The sequence below is a fragment of the Calypte anna genome, chromosome Z (assembly GCF_003957555.1).
Source record: "Calypte anna isolate BGI_N300 chromosome Z, bCalAnn1_v1.p, whole genome shotgun sequence".
NCBI classification, from domain to species: domain Eukaryota; kingdom Metazoa; phylum Chordata; class Aves; order Apodiformes; family Trochilidae; genus Calypte; species Calypte anna.
In genome coordinates, this window is record NC_044274.1 from 30,385,631 (window position 1) to 30,408,375 (window position 22,745).

The 22,745-nt window shown below is 40.2% G+C and overlaps 1 protein-coding gene across 6 annotated transcripts in view; it reads left to right on the top strand.

Moving 5' to 3' along the window:
- The first annotated feature begins 2,531 nt into the window (after positions 1 to 2,531).
- The window catches only part of AUH (AU RNA binding methylglutaconyl-CoA hydratase), a 105,576-nt gene continuing 85,362 nt past the window's right edge, over positions 2,532 to 22,745 (top strand). For 4 of the 6 annotated variants that reach the window (XR_003988719.1, XR_003988720.1, XM_030467734.1 and 1 more), the window contains exons 1-3: positions 2,550 to 2,766; positions 11,339 to 11,406; positions 11,503 to 11,590. Coding sequence is in view for 4 of the 6 variants with exons in the window: in XM_030467734.1 (XP_030323594.1) it covers positions 2,568 to 2,766; positions 11,339 to 11,406; positions 11,503 to 11,590 (355 nt within the window). In the remaining 2 variants the exon portion in view is untranslated. Of the gene's footprint in view, positions 2,767 to 2,786; positions 2,848 to 11,338; positions 11,407 to 11,502; positions 11,591 to 22,745 lie in introns of those variants that run through there. The other 2 variants (XM_030467733.1, XM_030467737.1) reach the window with 2 other exon arrangements.

The window sequence follows — 22,745 nt, forward strand, 5'->3', positions numbered from 1 at the left end:
GGATTTCTGTGTGTAGCAGCAATCATGTTACCAAGTATGTCATAGTTATTTAGGTAGTTACTTAACAGTTTTTTTTCATTTTGCTCTATTTGTTTTTTCTTTATTAGGATATATGTTTTAAATATTAATCTACTTGCCACTATACTTCCCCTCTGTAACTGTGCTTTACATGTACTGCTATGACTTTAAAGCTGTGCTATTACAATTAAATGACAGTGAGAAAAAAGGGTATATGGAAAGCTGCTTTTGAGTCCTGATTCATGCTTGAATATAAGTGGAATGGGAGGAGCAGAATATACAGTGTTGCAAAACACACCAAATGTGGTTTACTACAAAATAAACCACTCTCATTTATGACTACTGTAGAATTTAAAGCATTAACACAGAGAAAACTGAGAGAATGACTGACTGTAGCTGGCAGATGTACGTCTTCTGTCAGAAATTTAAAATTTCATTTTAAAAAACATTTACTGTGTAGACTTCAAAAAACTTTCAAGAATTTCAACTTTGAAACATTTCAATGATAGCTGTATTACCACTCCTCACAAACATTAAATACTAGAGGAGTCACTCAAAAGAAAACTTTTTATCTTAGCAGCATAGATGTGGGAATATGCACAAAAACTGAGGAGAAATAAAATTTGGTTTTTAGTTCTTATGCTAAGAAAGTAAAAACATAGTGATGGAGTAAAACAAAATGGTACTTCTAAAATTTTTCAGCTTTAACCATGATTGTGGGTGTTTTGTACACAGGCTATTTGGCTCTGACCTCTGCTCAGTGAAGTGTTCACTAGTACTCAATTCTAGGAACCATTACAAATCACAGCTGTACAGGGGCAACACATCTTTCTTCAGCTTCGAGGTCACATTATGGCACTGCAGCAAATCTAGTTCTGCTTTAATGTCTTTTTACAGAATACTATGTCTTTTACAATAGTGATGTCTCTGTTTCTATTGACATAATTGGGCATGAACTTTCAAAATTCATTGTCATAAAATATTCTTTGACTTAACAAAATTTCCAGGATGGGCATTCTTCAATCATTTTTTCTGGAAATGTCTTCAGTATCCTGTGGGCACTACTGAACAGGCTGTTAATCACAAGCTACAGACCTGTTTAAATAGAAAAACATAACAAATGCAAGGTGATAGTGCCCCCTCCACATCTGATGTTCATGGTGCTCTATGACAACAAATAGGACATTATTTTTAGACCTTCTCCAAAAGGAAGGCAGTGGAGGAGGTGCTGACCAGCTGCACAAAGAAGAAATGCGGAAGGTACTTTTCCCAAATGACGACCAAAACGGTTCCACCTGAGCTTCTGCTTGGAAACAGTACAGCTTTATTCCTCTGATGAAGTAATACTGAGTTTTGAAAACTGAGGTGGCTCAAAGATAAGTGTTCAATACTTAAGGCCTAATTCTTTTAAGTAGATAGATGTCAAGAAGGCAAACTTCGCAGCTTTTTGAGCTTCATTATTGTCTCAGATTAACTGCTGTTACAGCAACCTTTCACAAGTCCTGCGTAAGGAGGCAAGTTAAGTTTCTGTATTTATATCTAATGCAAACTAATTCTGGCACAAGTAGGTGTTACAGTATTGATACACAGATGAAATTTTAAAGTCCTTTTGAATTAGGTTGTAGTTTGCATAATTTGCAACTTGCAAATCTGCAATGGCAACTCTCTCCTGCCTCCACCTTTACCACTTTGACTTGCTTCATACCAGTGGGTGTATCAGTGTGCATGGAGTGCAAGCAGACAGACACTTGCAGTGTGGCTTATGCCCTGTAAACCCACCTCTGAATACCGATGTGAATTGGTTTTATCCTTTTTTTTGCAAAGCAACAGTAACTCCGAGGGCCTAAAACAAGAAGGGTGAGCTTAGAGTGAGATGATAAACCAGTGCAAGCAGCCCTGCATCTCAGCAGAACCAGGTGCTACCTGATCTCCATCATTGACTGTAGTTGCTTTGGTCAGTGCTGATGCCACCACCTGGGATGGGCATGGTTTGGTTGTGGTACTTGAGAAGCTGGAGAGCCCGTGCATTATTTCTCACCTGGTGCCATAACGCACACCTCATGCAGTGCAATAAAGCTAAAGCACGTTGCCTTTAAGACAGGATCTATGGAAGTGCATCACAAGTAAGTGACAGTTCCACCGTAGAGAACTCTCAGAAAACCTAAACAGTAATTTTTGCCAATGAGAAACTTTGCCATGCGAATTGTATTTCAAGCTACGTGTGCGAAATCCCAGTCTCTTCCAGCTAAAAAGTCTTTTATCATCATCATCATCATCATCAGCTAGAGATGGGGTCGGCCGTCCTGGCGCCGCTGCCAAGCCGGGCGGTGCCCAGCCAGTTACCTCACTGCTCCCGCCGCCTCCGTCGCGGGGCTTACGCGGCTCAGCAGCACCGGGCTTCCCGCGGGCCCTCGCACCTCGGCGGCTCCAGGGGGGGGGAGGGGAGCGGCGGCTGCGGCCCCTGCGTGCCGCGGGCGGTCACGTGGGCGGCGGTACCACGGCCGCCGGTCGGGAGAGGCTGAGGCGGTGCTGGCGGCGAAGGCAGCAGCATGGCGGCGGCGCTGGGCGGCCTGGGCCTCCTGCAAGGCCGAGTCAGGCTGGCAGCCGCAGCAGCAGCCGCCGCGACTTTTTCCCTCGGCCGTTGCGGACACCGAGCGCCGGTGATACCCTGGGCCGGGAGGAGCTACGGTTCCCATGCAAAGGAAGAGGAGGAGCTGCGGGTCCGGTATCTGGATGACGAACACCAAGGTAACGAGAGCGAGGCGCCGGGGGCAGCGGAGGGGCGGCCGTTCCCCGAGGCCCTGGCTCCCACAAGCCCCTGGCCGCCTGGTCAGTGGGACCCCCGGCACTCCCCGGCTTGCCGACACCTTGGGGATGGGGAGGGGGGGCAAGGGGGGACGGTGACGGAGAGAGCGACCCAGCGGCGGGGGATGGCAGGGGAGCGGCGACAGCTCTGCGGCGCGTCAGCCATCGGCTTCCTAGCGGGGTGCTCGGAGCTGCCGGCAAGGCACTTGCAGAGCTGAGTCAGCTTGGTCTCTCCTGGCTTCCCTTTCCCGGAGTGTGCCCCGTGTATGCGAGGTGCACCTCGCTGAGTTAGCGTCTGTGGGCCTTTTTAATGGGAGGAAATGAAGTTCGGCAGCAGACCGCTACGATCCTCCTGGTTTTGTGGAAGGAGTGCCCGTAGCGAGGGGTTGGAACTAGGTGATGTGTAAGGATCCTTCCATCCCAGTCAGCACTGTGATTCTGTAGTTCTCTGGTGCTATGACTCGTGCTGCTTCAGCAAAGGCAGGCAAAAACACAGTAGTTGTATCAACATTTTCTGTTTTGGAAAGTGTGGCTTCAGCAAGTTGGCTTCAGCCAACTCATGCTCATCTTGTTCTGCTTTTCTGGTGGCCATCTTACCCCAGCACTTTAGTGGTTGCTGACCTTTTTATACTTGACTGTTCAAAGAGTCTTGTTTTAATCCACCGGGTTAAACAACAAAAAAAAGAAACACCATACTCCAGAATCGTGTGAAGCTGGTGCATCACAACATGGACACTTAAAGCTTCCTTTTCTGGTTTATTGCTCACCAGGTTTTGGAGGTGTTCTTCCCTTGGAGGTGTTTCACCTCCTTTGGTATTTGTCACTTGCTTCCCATTTGGTTGCAGCGAGTCTAGAAATGGTGGAGAAACAGTGAGTACAAGCTCCTGAGAATTTATTTTTAATTAATATAAGCCATGATACTAGACCTACTTTTTTTTTTTTTTTTTTTTTTTTTTTAATAAAAAGGTCCCTAGTGTGGAGCTCTATTTATTTGTAGTGAATGAACCCCATTATGTGGATCTTGGGTCTTGGAAGAACCATAAGTTGAGATGCACAATTCATTTTATGGCTTTCAGCATGCCAAATCAGGTATTTCAGACTTGCTGCAAATTCCGGCAAACACCTACAAGTTGAGTATGCGAGTATGCATATGTATAGTGTTGCATATGTATACACATAGGTAACTTTAAAACTTTGCATTTCAACATAAGGCTCAGCAGATGACTTGTTTTCAATGGAAGACAGATTTTACTCAAGTTGATGGTATAATCTGATCCTGAAGTTCACTTCTGTCTCATTGACTGTTATGTTCCCAACTCTTTCCATTTCCCTTGAGACTTAAGTTTAGTTTTATAAACCAGCTGTGGAGATCAAAATTGCTTCAAAACCTTTTTTTTTTAGTTTTTTTGAGGTTATTTTAATTAAGAAAGAGGCAAGACAGGAGCAAATAGAAGTTTGTAAAATTTTGGAGGAATGTTTTTTCTTCGCACTTCTTCAACAAGTTACAGAAAATACGTGAGCGCTACCTAAAATAAGGATTTTTGCTGTTTCTATTACACAACAAACAATAGAATAACTGCGTTCTAGCTGTTAAATCAGGTAGGAATAGTTGCTTTTTTAATGTGATGAAGGTGTTTTGGACTGTGTATCTATCCTGAGTTGCTTGATGAGTGTTTTTGGTGCAGATACAATTTGATTGTGCAGAGAATTGAAGGAGATTTTTGAAGAAAAGGTTCAGAGATTGCTACATTTTGCTTGGTAATGGCCCATCTGCTTTTACATTTTATGTTGAAAAAATATTTTTGAAGTTTTTTCTTTTCTTCTCAGAATATGTTTGTTAAATGTGGCATTAAAAATGCCCAGAAACATGTTGGTACCATTTGAACTGTTAAATCAACTGTGGCTATCATGAGAATTCAATGCATTTTTAATTCAGGAATTCTCTTCAGGAGAATGGGTCTTTTCAGCTTTTCCTTTCAGAAGGACACAGAAAGACATAGAGACAAATACTCTCTGTTAATGAAGTATTAGAACAAAGATCTAGAAGTAAGCCTGAAGCTTCATAAGCTTCATATGCCTCCTTTATCAGCCCAAAGAGTAGACCAAGTTTCTGCAAAAGAAACATGTCTCTGCTTTCTGCCTGTGCCTCTGCTTCACATTCTCTTTCTTGCCTTGTGTCAAGTTCATCTATCTTTATCTGCCTTTTCAGCACATAATACCTCTTCTACATTAGGACAATTAACTCCACAAAAGCATCAGTGATCTTCCTTGCTCTTCTCTTACCTACCATTTATTTTTCCACCAGTTCATGTTCTAGACCTTCCCAGGTGAGATCCTGATGCCGTTGCCTCATCATAGTCTTCTGTTTCTTGCTTTAGCACACACAGGGATGGACTCTGTCCCTCTGACTTCTTTTAATGGCACACACATGCTCATTTATGCTGTGGTTATGCTCCTGTACACTTGTAGTCTTTCCATGGTACTTGCAGAAGGCTGTCTTGTCCAGAGGCATTTACAGTTTAGGATGCTGTGAGGCAGGAAGAGTGACAGTAGCTGCTTCATGTACAGGCACATCTTGTAGTTTAGCCCAAATTGTTCCCTGCAGGCAAGGTAGCAAACTGTCCTGCTTCATAACACTTTCATATGATTTGTATACTGAAGTTTCTGGGGAATGGTTAAAGTAAATTGAAATGAAACTTTCTGACTTTCAAATTTGAAATGAATTACAGTATAGAGGATGTGAGATATTTGAAGAATGTGATAGTAAAATCCCTGTGTATTCTAAATAACATGTTTCAACTCGTGCAGCTTTTAGTATCAGTTTTCTGTGAGTATAGATGAATGTCAGTACCTTAGTGTTTTTACTTTATTTGAGATTCTATTTGAGTATCACTAGGGCTGAAATATACTGTCACTATTGAAATTTCAGAACTGTTAAGTCAAGCTGCATTAGTGATTCCATAAAAAATCTTAATGAATGTAGGGCTTTTGCATTCTGAGTTACATGTGTAATCAGGAGAAAGATCTGTAGTCTTGACTGCAGTGTTACAATGTCACTTTCTGGAATGTGATGCAAATATTTGTAAAATTTAGATTTTGCACTAGAATCACAGAATGTTAGGGGTTGGAAGGGACCTCTGGAGATCATCTGGTCCAACCACCATAGGTTGCATAGAGTTGAGAAGAAGATGATTTTAAATGTCTCCAGAGTTAGAGAATCCACCACCTCTCTATGCATCCTGCCCCAGTGCTCTGCTACCCTCAAAGTAAAAAAGTTCTTGTGTGTTTAGATAAAATTCCCTTGTGTTGAAAGTTTTGCCTATTACCTCTTTTTCTGTTATTGGGCACCAATGAAAAATACTGGCCCCATCCTCCTGACGTCCACAAGTATTTATAAGCATTGCTAATTGCTGGGTGAAAATGTTGATCTGCTTGAGGGATAGAGAGGCTCTGCAGAGGGATCTAAACAGGCTTGATTGATGGGGCAAGGCCAATTTTACGAGTTTCTCTAAGGCCAAATCTTGGGTCCTGCAGTTTGGCCACAACAGTTCCCAGCAGTGCTACAGGCTTGGGGAGGAGTGGCTGGAGAGCTGCCCAGCAGCTGCCCACCTGGGGGTGCTGATTGACAGCTGAACATGAGCCAGCAGTGTGCCCAGGTTGCCAAGAAGGCCAATGGCATCCTGGCCTCTATCAGAACAGTGTGACCAGCAGGATGAGGAGGGTGATCTTACCCTTGTACTCAGCTTTGTTGAGGCCACACCTCGAGTACTCTGTGCAGCTTTGGGTGCTACAGTGTAGGCAGCATATTGAGATGCTGGAGAGGGTGAAGAGGAGGGCAACCAAGCTGACTAGGGGTCTGGAGAACAGATTTTAGGAGAGGCTGAAGGCACTAGGGCTGTTTGGATTGGAGAAGAGGAGTCTGAGTGCAGACCTTTCTCTCAAAAACTACCTGAAAGGAGGTTGTGTTGAGGCAGGTGTTGACCTTTTCTCCCCAGCGACTAGTAGTAGGACAAGAGGAAATGGATTCTAGTTGTGCCAAGGGAGGTTCAGATTAGATATTAAGAAAAATTTCTTCACCAAATGAGTGGTGAAGCATTGAAGCAGTTTGCCCAGGGAGATTGTGGAGTCGCTGTCCCTGGTGGCATTGAGAGAACTTGTAGCTGTGGTGCTTTGGAAGATGATTTAGTGGTTAAGGTGGTTTAGGACTGATGGTTGGACTTGATGATCTTGACGGTCCTTTCCAACTATGATGATTCTATGTGCTTATACTTAGCTACTGATTTTAGTTAGTTCAGAGTAAGTAAAGCACTTTTTTGTTCTCATCAGTTAGAATTTTAACATACATATAATTGATAGAGCAAGTATGTCTCAGTTGTTTGTTCAGAGGTAGCTAGTTGGTAAATAGGAAATCTTTCCCTTCTTCTACTCTCTTTAAACAAAACAAGCCTGAGTAGATGCATTATACTAATTTAAGAAGTACAGGGAAGATTTTTAAGTAGATAAAAAAGAGATTTAAAAGGTGCAGATACAGGATTTCGAAAAGTGTTCAGGTGTTTTTAAAAACTACTACCTAGTACGTGTCTGTCTGATTTTACACTTAAATACTTCTTGATAAGTAATCAGTGGAAACCACCAGAATTGTACATGATGCACTCACCATAGTCTTGTTTTACTTTATTATTTATTATGCTTATTTACTTCATTATTACTTTAGAATAATAAACATCTAAGTCAACTTATTTACCTTGGTTTATCTGAGTAGTTAAGCAGGTCAAGGCTCTCTTTGATCCTTCCTCAATTTTTCGGTGCATAATTCAGTTTTTGTTGTAGGTTGTTTTTGTTTCATTTTGGTTTAAGTTAAAAAGATGTACATTTGGATAGGTACTTTGTGTGAGTATGTATACTTAAACTGAATTATTCTCATAGGTACTTTTCATACCTATGTAGTGAATCTTTCTAAACCAGAAAAAAATCAAGTGTAAAGACAGGGTTTCTTTGTAAGTAACTATTTCAATGTGTTTCTGTCAAACACTGAGAACAAATATTTTTTGAAAACTAAGAAGTACAGAATAAAAATAATTACTTAAATTCAGTTTTCCTGTGTGCTGATATAACGTGTAGTTTTAGCAATGATATAATCAATTAAATTGGTCCACTCCATTTTGTAAATTAGGGAATGAGATTCCTTCTCTCTCAGAAGTTTCAGGTAATGATAGCATTATGTATTTTTGCTATCACTCTTAAAAAACCAACACCTTTCAATATGAACTGCTTATATGAAAATCCCAAATTTAGTGTCCACTTTAAAATGAAAATGTTTCTGGGAATTCACAGGTACTATGAAACTAGAGTTTAAGCTGAATAAAGAGGGAGTCATCCTTAGAGAACCGAGTAATAGGATCAAAGTTTGTGTTTAAAGTATGAATGTAATTTTTAAGATGCACAGTATTTGCTGAAATAATGCAGATGGCTTCCAGGAAAAACTATAACATTAGTATTGCACTATAACAGTAGTGTTACATGAGTGCTTATTCTTTTTTAGTGTATCTGATGCTTCTTTGACACTATACAGATACTCGAATTATTGTTCCTAGTAATACTTATCTCTTACAAATATAATGTTCAAGCTGTTGTGTTTTTATTTTTTTAAAGACATTTTGGAAAGTGGACCTATTCATGGTGCTTTAGGAAAAATGAACTATAATTAAGTGCTTTGGATGATGACGTAACAGGTATTTTGAAAGATATAAAAAAAATCAGGTTTTCTGTATGACTAACAATGTTTGGTGGAATGGTTACCTGTATGGCAGTATTGCCAAACCTGATGCTGTTTTTTTGTCCTTTTCCTTATAATTGGGTTGGTGGTGCCCTGCAGTGTTATATGGAGCCTGACTATTGCTTTTTGCCGTGATTAGGGAAATTTATCCCATCTAAGAGTGGTACACCCTTGCAACCAGGGGTTTAAATCTTGTTGAATACACAAAACACAGAACACTTGCCTTAAACAGTTTTTTGCCAAGGTATTCCCAGGGTGAGGCTGGGGAAAGGAGAAGGAAAAACATGCAAATACGTTCTCAGCTGGTAATCAGAAATACTATTTTTCAGTTTCTGTTTTGTGACTTTGAGGAGGTACTTAATCTGTCTGTAGCATGGTTATTGTTTTATATATTGGGAAAACTTCCCAAGTCTTACGACAATATTAAAAACCCTAAGAGTTTGTTTCAGAATATTTGGTGCTATAGTAGTGACATACCAGAACAAAACTGACTAAAATGAGACTTCAAGGAATTTCCTTTTGTATACATCGCTGCAATATATAGTTTTCTTGATAAACCTTTTATGCTTTTGCTATTGAAGTGCTTGATTCATTTTTTCTTTTTTTACTCTTTAAGAAATAGAACAGTTATGTGGGTGTCATCTGTATTTAACTCAGCTTTCTTTGTAATGGAAGGCAGAAGTGGTAGATTAATGACTGGATATAACACTGCTAAGAAGAATCATTCTGTATGGTTTGTACTCAAGGATCATCCCTTTGTAGGAAAAAAAAAATGTTAATTGGAACTTCCTTCTGAATACATTGCTAATGTTTATGGAGCAGCAGTCTTTGTGCTCCAATGAGAAGAAAAATAGAAATCTAATTAAAAGGTGTTAGTGCCATTGAAAAAAGAAAACACGCTTCTGAAAAGGACTTTATTTCTTAACTGATGGTAGCATCTCTAGTTCATTCAAATGGAGGATTTGCCATATGCCTTTGAGTTTAAAATAAAAGCCAGGTGAAGTGACTTTATGTTGCTTTAACATGGCTTCTGCTTTTGCCTAATCTACTTCTGTGGTACATGTGAAATACTGGAATTTTGATTAATCCTTCTGAAGAATAAGTTGTGACAGTAGAAATAAAGTGCTGCATTCAGAAGCACTGCTGGAACATTGTCTCCTTTACTTAGCAAAACATAAACAGATTCCTGTTCACATGCTGCATAAGGACCTGCAGGAGGTTTTTCATTGATACCTCCAACCATGGGGATGAACAGATGGGAACAGGAGAGTATGGCGTGGCCAGGCTCCTCTACCCTTTCAGGAGGTATCTATATACATAGCAATTGATTGTACCCTGAAATCAAACAGGAGGCATCTATCCTCTGTTACTTGGGTTTAACCATTTTTGTTTGAATCTTAAGAGTGGTAGCTGGTGGAGGACTTTGGTTTCAAATTGGTAGCTGGAGAAGGAGCAAGAGCTCTTTTTAATCTCATTTGTGTGTGTGCATGTGCATATTCATGCAGGAGAAGGAAGAGGGAGTGGGCTCTGCACAGATAACTCAACCCTTTCAGAGGAAAGGTTTCCCTGGAATAAAAGTACTAGTGTGAGATGAAATGAGGAAACAGGCACCTTATGGAGGCTACAAGAACTGTTCAGTGTACAGACCTGAGTCGTGAAATATTAAGTACCTGGGCAGATACTTAATTTCTGGAATTTCTTTTTTCGTTTTCTAGATTGGTGACAATACTGTGGGCTTATTTGTTTGAGATGGAGAGTTCCCTTTTTGCCTTTCATTCCTGGTACCACTGCAAGTCCTTTGTCTTCTTCCCCTTATCCCTGCATTCTCCCAAGTAAATAAAAATCAAGACTATACCAGGACTGGATCAGTGTTGATAGGACTGTGTGTTGGTGTTCAGAATTCAGATGTTTATAGTGTGTGCAGGAAATAACTATCTAAAAGATTGCTAGAGGCCTGTTAAACTTACACATAAGCAAGATAAACTTTTCTGAGCTTTCCTGTTTGATAATTACCTCAATTTGATAATTTAGCTGAGAAGCAAAATAGGGACAAACAAATGGTGTTTCTGCTGCAGCATATAAATGCACATATAATTAGTCTATGAGACAGCGTATCTCTTAGCTGGACTAAAGGATCTGGGAATGTGTGATTTGAGCTCTGTACCAGGCATTGTGTGCATTTTTTGTGTCTTGAAGAGAAGTTTTACATTCTTTTTTCTGTTCTTGCTATGCTTGTGACTTCCTTTTACATGTGCTAGAGTTGCCAGTATTAGATGTAGCAGCACCTCACGCTTTAAGAGGTCCCTGTAAGCAGGCTGTCTAAATATGGAAACATAAGCTTTACAATTAAGTCTCTTTCCTGATTGCACATTAGCACTTCACACACAAATGTAAAATTTGTGCATGCAATTGTATAATTATACATTCAGCCTTTGTAAGTACTATTTCCCTGTGAAGGTGTTAGAGCCATATGTTAGTTCTTAAAATAAATGTCATGTCTGTTGAACTTTGAAATGTTTAACATTGGAAGATACAAGTCTATATATTTTCTTTCAAAAATTCAGTAATACTCACACCATCGTGTTTTTTTGTTTTTGTGGGGTTTTTTGTTTGGTTTTTTTGGTTTGGTTTTATTTAATCCTGAATGATGCTTTTCCTGTACTTTCAAAATAATAATGTATACAGTTAATATATAATTTACAAGATTGCAAAAATGATACCATTTTTCTTCCCCTCCAGGAATTGTGGTGCTTGGATTAAACAGATCTTATGCCAAGAATGCACTTAGCAAAAATCTTTTGAAAATGGTAAGTGAAAAGAATAGCTTTTAGTATAAAGGTGAAATACTGAAATTGAGCACTTTAGAAGTGTTTAGTTATTCCCCTTCCTCCTTTTCTCTGTAGATGTCAAAAGCTGTGGATGCTTTGAAATCTGATAAGAAAGTACGAACTGTTATATTCCGGAGTGAAGTCCCAGGGATATTCTGTGCTGGTATGCAAACTTAATTTTCCTGAGGAGCTGGAAATTTGTATCTCATATTTCACAAAAAAAGCCCAGATTCCAAGGAAACATGTATTTTGTATATATTCATCTCAGTAGCAAACAAAATATTTTTTCTGTTATTTTGCTCAATTGCTAACAAGAACTGGAGATCAGTTGTATTCTTTCTGTGTCATAAAGTATATCAAAATATGTAGTAGTTTATTCAGGGTACTGGAAAGTTATTTAATTGAGTTCTTAAAAAGTCTTGCCTGTCATTCAGAGCAAGGACCAAGTCATGAAAGAGACCATGTAAAGAGGCTGAGTGGAAAGCTCTATCAGACCATACTTTAAATCCACTGAAATGAGCTTTAATTCTTAAACTTGGAGTTCATTATGAATGAATACAAGGGGCTGAAAGTATTCTTAAATTAATACAGAACAAAAAGCACACAACCCAGCCCACATATCAAACAGTACATTATGCTGCCAAAGTGCTCAGGAGGACAAAATCTCTCCGCTGCCAAATAATGGGAAACGGTAACTGTCAATATCTTAAAATCAGGTAAAGCAGTGCTGTCTTTTGTGATTATCAAGTGAATAATCTCCTTAGTTTCTGAATTCACATATCTAATTCTTACTTTGTTCAAATCTAATTTAAATTTGTTTGAAACTGAAAACAGAAGTAACTCAGTTTCCTCTTTCTACTATGCAAATACAGTTGTCAGGAAAAGGTAGGAAATCAGTTCCAAAATCTTTCTTTTCTGATCACTTATGCAATCACTGAGCTTGCTACGTACACAAAGTTCAGTTTAAAATGCAAAATAGTTTTCCAGTTTTCATGTTTGTAACATACTTAAGTACTTTTAGTTGAATTTAAAGTGCTTTTTTGTTTGCTTTTAGTGTTTTCATTCAAGTAGTTTGTCACATACAAGTCTTGCAAAAATAACTGTCTCAAAAAAAGGGAGTCATTAATTCAGCACTTAATAATACATAAAAATAGGATAAGTAATAATTTATTAATCAACATGTTTAATTTAAAAGTTTTATCTTTTTTTAAACCAGAAGCTTTAAAGATCTATTACTAAAATAATCCTCAGGGAAAAAAGGACATATAAAAGGTGTGGTTTCTCAACTGATAAAGAATGCAGCGTCAGAGAAACGCTTGTAAATGTGGTTTCAAGTTACATGTATGTACGTCATTGAAAAAGGTGGCCATTAGTTGAGATTTGTTATCAGGTTTCATTAACTAATTTTTAAACTTAGCATGAATGAATTTTATGGTAGTGTTATGTAGCAACTATGACAGCAGAAATACTGATCTTGAAGGAGGTAAACTCAGGTATGCTCTTAATACTGTATTTATGAGCTGCAAGTGCTCCTCCCCTGTTCTTTGTTGGCTGACTTTGAAGAGCACATCTCCTATGAATACAGGCTGAGAGGGTTGGGGTTGTTCAGCCTGAAGAAAAGAAGGCTCCAGGGAGTCCTTATAGCAGCCTTCCAGTAACTGCAGGGGACCTACAGGAAAGCTGGACTGTTTTACAAGAGGTTGTAGTGAACAGGACAAGGGGTGATGGCTTTAAGTGGAAGAGGGTAGGTTCAGGTAAGATATGAGGAAGAAGTTCTTAACCATGAGGCTGGTGAGATACTTGGAACAGGTTGCCCAGGGAGATTGTGGCTGCCCCATCCCTGGAATGGGGCAGACAGAAGGCCATCCCTAGGTTTGTACTCAGTAAGCCTGTTTTTTCCCCCTTCCCTTTCAAGTCTAGTTTTAAGCCCTCTCAGTGAGGGCTGCTAGGGCTGCTGACTCCAGAGAGAAGATCCTTTTCCCATGCTGACATAAGTCTACCCTGTCTTTTGCCAGCAGACTCAGTGATGTATGTATTGATCCATGATCAAAGAACCCAGGGGGCTGTTGACACCAGTCCCTGTGCCCTGAATTAACCTGTTGACTCTTCCTGTTAGTTCCCTCCTCCATGGCTGTCACTAGAGGGATGGAGGAGAACACAGCTTGCGTGCCTGATCCTTTAACTAGTTGTCCCAGGGCCCTGAAATCTGTCATGCTTGCTTAGTTCTTGATACCAGTTCATCTCTACCCACTTGGAAGACCAAAAGTGGTTAGTAATCACATGACCTCACCAGGGGAAGATTGCTCATGGTGTCCTTATCCTCGTCCCAGGGAGACAGCAGACTTTGCTGTGAAGTGGATTTGGTCTGCATATTGGGCCCTTTGTACCCCTTAAGAGGGAGTCACCCACAACAGTGACTCTTCTTTTTTCCTATCTGGAATGCATTATGGTCATTGGTTTAGGGCGAGTTGACCTTGATGGTAGTTTTGGCCTACATGGGGTATTCTCAGCACCCCACCAAATGGGCCCATTTCCTCCATCAAGGTCCCATACCTGTCCTGCAGTGCCACTGGGGGCGGTGAAGTTCCAGAGGTAAAACACCTGCCCTGTTTGTGACATTGAGCTGGGACCTGTTTCCATTGTCCCCTCTCCTGTAAGTTATCTTGGGATGGCTGGGGAACTTCCTGGGATAACTGGGGATCCTGAGACTGTAAGTACTCCTGTGGTTCACTAATAAGATTTGTCTCCTGAGTCATTTTAGTGGTGAGCAGGCTCTTAAAACACTCATCTAACTCCAGCTCATTTTCCCTGATACTCCTCAATCTGATCACCTCCTCCCTGAGCTCCATTTCTTCATCCTGCAGCATTGCCACGCAGTAGAGCAGGTCATCAACCTGATGATGTGGGACACAGCCATGATCACTGCTGACCCAAATTGCCATGGAAAGGCTGCGGCATTCCCAGCAATCTGTGACCTGGGTAGCCACATCCACCTGTGGAGGCATCATCCGTGTACTTGCGTCCATTTTAGTGAGTGGTGGGAGTACAGTCTTCTTCCTCCGAGTAGCCACCATGTCTCCTTGAGTAAATCGCATCCCCTCCGCTCTCCCTGCCACACTCCTGGCACCTCCGTCTTTTCCCCCTCTGGATCGCCCACACAGCTCCCGGCCACGCCTCTTCCACTCCTGTTTGGCTGACACTGATCTCTGGTCCCGCTGGGGCTCAGCTCTGAGTTGGCACAGCACAACGTGACCCCTCAGCACAACGTGACCCAGCCCTCCCCTCAGGCTCACCTCAGGCCTCCTCACCGGTGCTGCTGCCTCGCCAGCTGATAGGTTAAAAGGCACTGTGTTGTTTCGTCTTGGAGAATCTTCCATTTCCTGAGGCGTTGCATTGTGATTCGGGCTAAACTTCGAGTGCTTGTTTTATTTTATTTTTTTCCCCCCTCAGTTATGTTTTCTTGTTTGCATGTGTGGGAATGTATGTTTTTAAAAATACATTTTTTATGATGATTTCTTGGACCACCATCTGATGTTTTACAGACCACAGCTTGAGAAACTTTTTCCTAGAATGTTTTGCCCTTTTATGTGTGGAATGAAATCCAAGATCCTTAAATCTTGCCATTCCTCAGCTATCTACAAAAATCTGTGAAAGCCACAAACCAAGTGTTTTGTTTCCTTCTAAGTCCACAAAACATGACATCCAACTGTTTTTCACAAAATGACAGCGTGGGTGATTAAAAGATGTAAACTCTTTTGATGACTGATGTGGATTTGAGTATAATTCTAAATTACAGAATGTTCACATTGTGAAATGGAAGGAACAAAAAGAGAAAAAGGAATTGTATAAAAGAATATAGAGATGTGCCAGCAATTATATCCTTTTGTTTCTGGATAAAGATTAACTTTGAATCTTACACTACTGTTTACTTTGTCTCATCTTTCTTATGCTCTATGCATCCATGAGTGCAGAAAGTTCCTCATTAATGCTCTAGAGCTGATCGAAAGGAATACCTGCAAGTCAGAGAAGAGTTCTTGGGTTAAGGATGCATTATGTTTATGAGTCCTTTTTGTGCTTCCATCAGAAGTGCTCTGGCTCTGAGTCTCTTCTTGGCCCCTTTCTAGAATTCAATAAATAAATACTGACTGTTCTGGAGTGAACATGTATGACTAGTCCTGATCTACATAAGCCTACAATGTGTGCCTGCCCAGTTCTGCAGCCAAGCTATCTGAGTCTTTGCAGGAGTCTGTTTACTGCCAGTGTTCCATCCCAAAGAAGGCACAGTCTGTGCAGGAATAAGGCAGGTGTCCCATGGATAAAATCTCCATTATTGAGTAATTAAGAGCTATGCTGTGTTCACAAAAGGGGCTGAATTCAATAGTCGGTTTGAATAGCTTCATTTTTCATTATCAATTTAATTTTAACATATATATGATAGTGATATTGCTCACGTAGTTTACTGAACAGATTTTCAGGACATCTGTATTCAGATAATTCTGGAAGTGTAAGTGCATGCATAGTACAGTTGAGAGATAGAAGTACTGTGAGGAAGGGCTGTCTGCAAGTTGTTGCAAACTTTATTTTAGAGTGACGGTGTCTTTTGAAAACAATCTACAGCTTCTTCTGATCATAACTAGGAGGTTTGAAGGATTTTAGAAATAACATGTTGGCCAAGATCAAATTTTTTTTGGTTTCAGATAGTATTTGATAATGCTTTTGATCCAGAGTTGAACATCTTAATAAGGCACCTTAAAGCTTTTGTTTTCCAGTTTCCTCAAGCTTTGAATATAATGCAAAATAGTATTTATAACTTTTAGTTATAAATGTTTACATTATTGTTTTGGAAAGCTGTGTGATTCCAAGTATTTTTTTTTTTAATTTTATTTTACAGTCCCTTTCCCACTCTTATCTGTGTGTTTGGTGATGTGAAAGAGGGATTATGTTACATTTTGCAATTACAAACTAAAGATATTTGAGATCAGGTAATATTATTTTCTTTTAAAACAGTTTTATTGGTTATAGTAACTGAAGTTATAGTACAGTTATAGTAACTGAAGAAGCAGACTCTTTTTATATTCTTGCCTTCCCCCTTTCCACCTGGTGTTCCTTGTATTGCTGTTGCCCTTAGGATTGTCATGTTCCTCCTTCCTCTTCTCATGTCCCGTCAAGAAGGCACGTCTATGTGTGTAAATTGTATTCCTCATTGTTGTGTTAAAAGAGAATAAAGAAATTTGGCAGAAAATACACGCCCTTGCAATCCAGCTGACCCTCAGATATGAAAGGAGCTTGGGACAGCTGGGTTTAGATTCTGAGTGATAGCCAATTTATCTTTAGTAGGCCACAAAACAACAGTCCAGATGCACTACTAACACCACACGACCCATCCAGTTGTGCTTAATAGGAACTGATGCGGGCACACATGGGAGTTCTGTAAGATTCGTCACCACTACATTAATAAATAGTGTAATTTATTAAAGCAACAGTATACAGCTTCTTTGGATTGCCAGTGATAAATGTACTGCCTGCAAAGCACATACAGAATACCTGTGTTCAGAGTAATACAGCTTGGGCAAAAAGCTGCATGAAGCAAGTGACTGTACAGAGAATTCCCTGGGGGAGCCAACCTGGCTGTGTGAATCACCCGGTGGGGGCACTATCGGGCCAAAACTGTGAGTGAGAGTGATCCTGCAGAGATTTACACAGAGGCTCCACAGAGATTCACATTATTCCTGGGGACACGCTTGATTCAGTCAAGTCTTATCCAGAGGCATCCCAGTGAGCGGGAAGAGAGGCTCAGCCCAAAGACTGGTCCCAGAATTCAGGCATATCCCCGTGATAGTATCTTCCTTGACATCTTTCCCCTGTTGGCTTTCTTTGTGCTATTTCACCTGACAGGTGGAGATTGTGTGACTCTAGTCAAGCATATCTTTATCTTGGTTGATGCAAAGTTCTCTCACTTTGCACTCAAAGGTATAGGCTAGAGAAAGTGCTGGCTCAGTGAGGGGTGGTTGCACCTTGGTGATGCTTATCTTTTTGGGTGGAGTTTTTGTATTATAGTGAGATTGTAATGGGCAAAGTTCACCTTAAGGACAGCATTATATCAACAGGTGGCAGGTTGTTGGCCCAAGGTATCAACTGCAGTCAGTTGGTATTGTTGCTACAGAGCATGGCCACAGCTCTCCACTCCACTCCCACCTCCATGCAGTTTCTCTTGAAAGCAGTCATGGTACACTAACCACAATGCACCTGCTGCAAATGCTGTATCTTTACTTAAAAATACCAATATTTGTATTTAAGTCATTTGCAGGAATTATTGCCATTATTCCACAATTGCATGTTTGTCTCAGGTAGTAATTTATTGGCCCTTAGTCTATTGTTCCAGTTTGCAGCTCATACTAGTAAGTAAAACCCCATGCTGCTCTTTTACAGTTCAGACTAGTTACTCCTTTAATTTTCTTCCTCTCCTCTCTGGCCAACCAGGATGATTGCTTAACTCTGACTGTCCTAGTCTGATCAGAGATTGCTTCTTTCCTGAAAGTCCACATATGATGTTGTCACAATTTCCCTCCATCTATCCACGCTCTGTTGATTTACAGAAAAATTCTGCTATCTCATTTGGAAGGAGAATTGAATTCCTTTGAGGAGTACACCACTTCTGATATTCTTTTTGTATGGGAGAGTTAGAAGGAGGACTTCCAGGGCTAAAAACTTCTAACTTTTGGAGATATTGTTAGGAACAGGCTCTTCAGTGTTGCTTCTCCAAAGTGAACTTCACTAACTGAAAGAAAGGTTGTGAGGTTAATGAATTACTTGCTTTGTGTATGTGCATACAAGCAGAAAGCTTTAGCACTATTTTTAATTGACAGATTTTGTTCTTTGCACACCTTATTTCATAAATCTTTGAGACATATCAGAACATTACATTCTTTATTTATGAGGTTTTGATATGGAGAAGAGTAGCTCGGTAATAGTTCTCGAATACTTGACCTACTCTTACTTTTGTAGAATTAGCAATGAGTAGGGAAGTATTACTGGGGGTCTAGTCTCCTTTTTCCCTAGTCTCTGCTAGGCAAGCAGGGAGGGATGGTTTCTTTTCCCAGAGCATGTTTTGATCCTCCGTATTTCAGCTACAGCACAGGATCTGAAAAAGGACTTAACATGTTGCTCTTTCAGCTTAATATGTGGTCCCTTCTGAGGATTTAAATCATATATAAAAATATTGCAATGTCTTCTGAATATTTTTGTTGGTACATATATACTGCATTTCCCAAAACAAATGTCATCAGAGTTAGACTGTAGATAGTTTTTCCCCTCTTTTTTATTCCAGATTTTCATAAGTATTCAGATAAAAACTGATGCTGGCTGCTAGTAGGTTACTGTCTATTCAGTAATCTGCTCAGTTGCATTTTCCCTAGAGCCAGAGGAGTTCTGTGAAATCTGCCAGGTTGGTTGGCTCTCTGGCTGATACATCTTGTGAGTGTGAATAGTGATCTGTTGAGTTTGGAGTTTACAGCTTTCATTTGTCGAACATCGGTTATTTTACTTCTTTGTTTCGTTTCTGAGGTTATTTTTCTGAAATAACTGGTAGCTCTTGTGATTTTCTAGAGCACATGTTGGAACTAGTAAGCCAGTAAAGAATATAGATAGGATAGTGGTTTGATCCTCTAATCTATACAGAAAAAAAAATCCCAATGAGAAAAACTATTTTAAATGTCTTTCTTTTGCAGGTACCTTAGTCGGATAGCTCCAAATGTTCCACCTTCAACCCTAAGAAAGCATACTGGATTTCAGAAAAAAGTGGAATGGCTGTAGATTTTTGAGAGCTGAAAAAGTTAATCCTAGACAAAAGCCTGTTCTCAGCTTTAAGTAAGGCCTCACTGGTACTGGAATATTAGGAAAAAGAAAATTGCTTATAGTTATTGCAGAACATGTGGTGGCATAGTAAATATCTGCATTCTTTATGCTGCAATAAATAAAGCCTGGACATGTAGCCTGGGAGAAATAATACCAAGGAATTGTCTGAGCAGCCAGGTATCAGGTTAGGAAAGCTAAAGCTTTGAATTGAGTAAGTAAATGTAAATACTTTTATACCTACTGGCAAGCTGAAGATGGACAAGAGCATGTGGCAGGGGGATCAGGAGGAATGTTTTCAAAGTCAAAGAATGTATATTTAGATGGGATAGTAGGAAGAAATTATTTTCTGTGTGGCTGGTGCCCCCTTCCTGGAAGTGTTCAAGGCTAGATGGATGGAGCTTCGAGCAACCTGGTGAAGTGGGAGGTGTCCCTGATGGTGGGAGGGAGGTTAGAACTAGGTGATTTTTAAGTTCCCTTCCAACCCAAACCATTCTATAATGCTGTGAAAAATGGCTCCCAGGCTATTTTTACTGTACAAATTTTTATATCACTTCCTACTTATAGATTAATTTTCTGAGAGCCAGCTGACCTGCTACTTAGCTGCTCATCATATGAAGAATTATCATAATACATAAAAGTCATGAGTTTGTAGCATTTTCTTTTTAAGGTAGAGTTCAATCTTCTTGTTAACCATAGTCCTGCATTTGTTAAGAAGATGGGAGACTTCTGACAAATTAGGGTGGTTTCTAAAGAACTCACACTGAATATAAGTCATTGTTCCCTCTACATGCCATCTACAGGATGTATTTTTATTTTTTGCATAGCTGAAGAGACTAGTACATAGAAGCTGCATAAACTACATACTGAGCTCAGGAAATTGTTGTTGATCTAGAAATTGATCTACATTATTATAATGCATATATATAATATGCATATATTCATTGTTATAATGCATAGCCCAAAAGATCTACCTCCCTTCCATACCTGTTAACACTGGCCCTGATTAGGTAATCTAGAGGCAATTAGGAGAAATCTCTGAATTTCGTCCCTTGTCCCTGTGGGAGATTTTAACTTCTCAGACATCAACTGGGAGTACCATACTTCTGTGACGAGCAAGACTTGTCACTTGTGAAGACTTGTCATGGATGATGTGATGCTAAGTTCTGTCTTGATCACAGTGATCACAAAATAGTTGAATTTAAAATTTGTGGTGTAACAAGAAAAAGGTCCCCAGGGTTGGTATGCTGTGTTTTGGGAGAGCACACTTTAAGCTGCTTAGGGAGCTACTTCACAATGTCCCCTGGGAATCTTCTTTTTAGGGCTCTACGAGTGTTGGTCAGTCTTGGAGCACCGTTGAAAAGCAGAAGGAGCAGGCCATCCCATTGTGTCACAGATCAAGTAGAGCAGAACACCAGCTTTGCTGAAAAGGGAACCCTTCTTGGAACTTGGGAGGAAAAAGACTGGATGATGGCTAGAAGCAAGGTCAGGATTTGCAGGAAGATCATGAAGATGTGCTTTTCAAATGCATGGATTTTCAAAAATTATGTTAATAGCAGAAAGAGGTCCAAGGAAAATACAAGACTCATACTTGCTGGTGCACTGGCAGAGGTGGAGATGTCCAGCACTTTTTGGGCTCAGTCTTTAAGACTAATGATAGACCTTGGGCTGTCCAGTCCTATGAGACCATGACTGTGGGAACAGTGACTTTCTCTTTGTGGTGACAGAAGTTGCAAGGGTCCAGCTGTATCAGGTAGATGTTCCTATACCAGTGGGGTCTGGTGGGATTAATTCTGGAGTACTGAATGAACTAGCTGATGTTTTGGCAGGACCCCTCTCAATTATTTAGCAGAGGTTTTTGGAGCCTGGGGAGGTCCCCACTAACTGGAAGCTAGACAAAGTTATTCCAGTTTACTGGACTCCTGGGCACTACTAAGGAGGGCCCAGGAAACTGCAGACCTCTTAGTCTAACCTCAGCACCTGGAAAAATGATGGAGAAGATGTTACTGAAGCATGCTGCTGAAAGGCAGTTCAAGGACAATGCAGTCGTCAGTCACAGTCATCACAGATTCACAAGGGGAAAACCCTTCCTCACCAACCTGAGACCCTTCTACAACAAGGTTACCCACCTGGTGGGTGAAGGCTGTGGATGTGGCTTCTCTGGATTCTAGGAAGACTTCTGATATATTGTCTCACAGCATCCTTATGGACAAGTTGTCCAGCTGTGAGTTAAACAAATGCACATTGGACTGGCTGAGGAACTGGCATTTCTTTACCAAGAGGGTTGTCAGACACTGGAACAGGCTTCCTAGAGAGGTGGTCAATGCCCCATGCCTATCAGTGCCTTAAAAAATATTTTTTCTTCCATCTCACTGAGGAAGGGAAGTGAGAAAGTCGCTTGGTAGGCACCTGGCAGACAGACAAAATTAACCCAACACATCCAGTTATTATGGATTTTCCAGATAAGACTAAGGCAAGACCTTTTCTTGAGAAACTATGAAACTGAAGGTATGCTGGTCATATGAAGTCTCAGAAGATAGTGCATTAAAAAATGGGCTAATTAGAAGTAGTAGTTAGGAAGCTTACTCTCCAGTTGACTGAGTAGTGACCATTACTGTGTATTTAGTACTGCACAGAAGCTGGAGTCAATTAATTTAAGCAGAAGAAAATAAGTCTGTAGCTGTTTGGTTCTTTCTTCCATGCTTTACTTGAGATTTCATCAGACTTTCAGAGGACATCTGTTCATATGTATCTCTCCTCCCACAGTGTGCTTTAAACACTTGTCTGTGAAATATTTTGTGGTCCTTTCCTCTAGATTTTAAGGTTTCAAAAAATAACTCTAGTTCGGTTACTCCCTCAATGCCAGGAACAATTTATAAAATCATTACATATCTGTCTAAGGGAGAATCTATTCTTCTGCTGATTGAAGACTGTTTGAATTGGAAGTACTTTCAACCACAGTGCACTTTTCTCATGTATCAGACTTTTTCATTGTCTCTACCGAAAGCAGAGACAAATTTATTAACAGCTGATATTGCCATAGCATAAAACTTCAAACTTCAGTAAGTTTTTGATAATTTGCTTTACAGGATAATTGGCTGGGATGCTATATGTTGATATTTCCATGCAATTTTTCTTCCTTTTTTGGGTCTTGAATGAGCTGCAGACCATAGCTCATGAATAACAAATTTAAGACATGGCCACTAGTGAAAGGTTAATTATGAAAGCAAGCTAGAGACCCATCTTTCTAGTAATATTTTTCCTTTATTGATGTAATTTTAAGATTTGCCTCTTTGGGCCTATGAAACAGAATATCTGACCGTTCCTTCTCTTATGTGGCTTGTGACATCTGATTCCAAAATTAAATGTAAAAGGTTAATTTTCACTGATAGTATAAGCATTCTCTCTCCCTCCCCATTAGAACTGATGCTGTCTTGGACTTGAGATCCATGCTATTTCTTAAGATA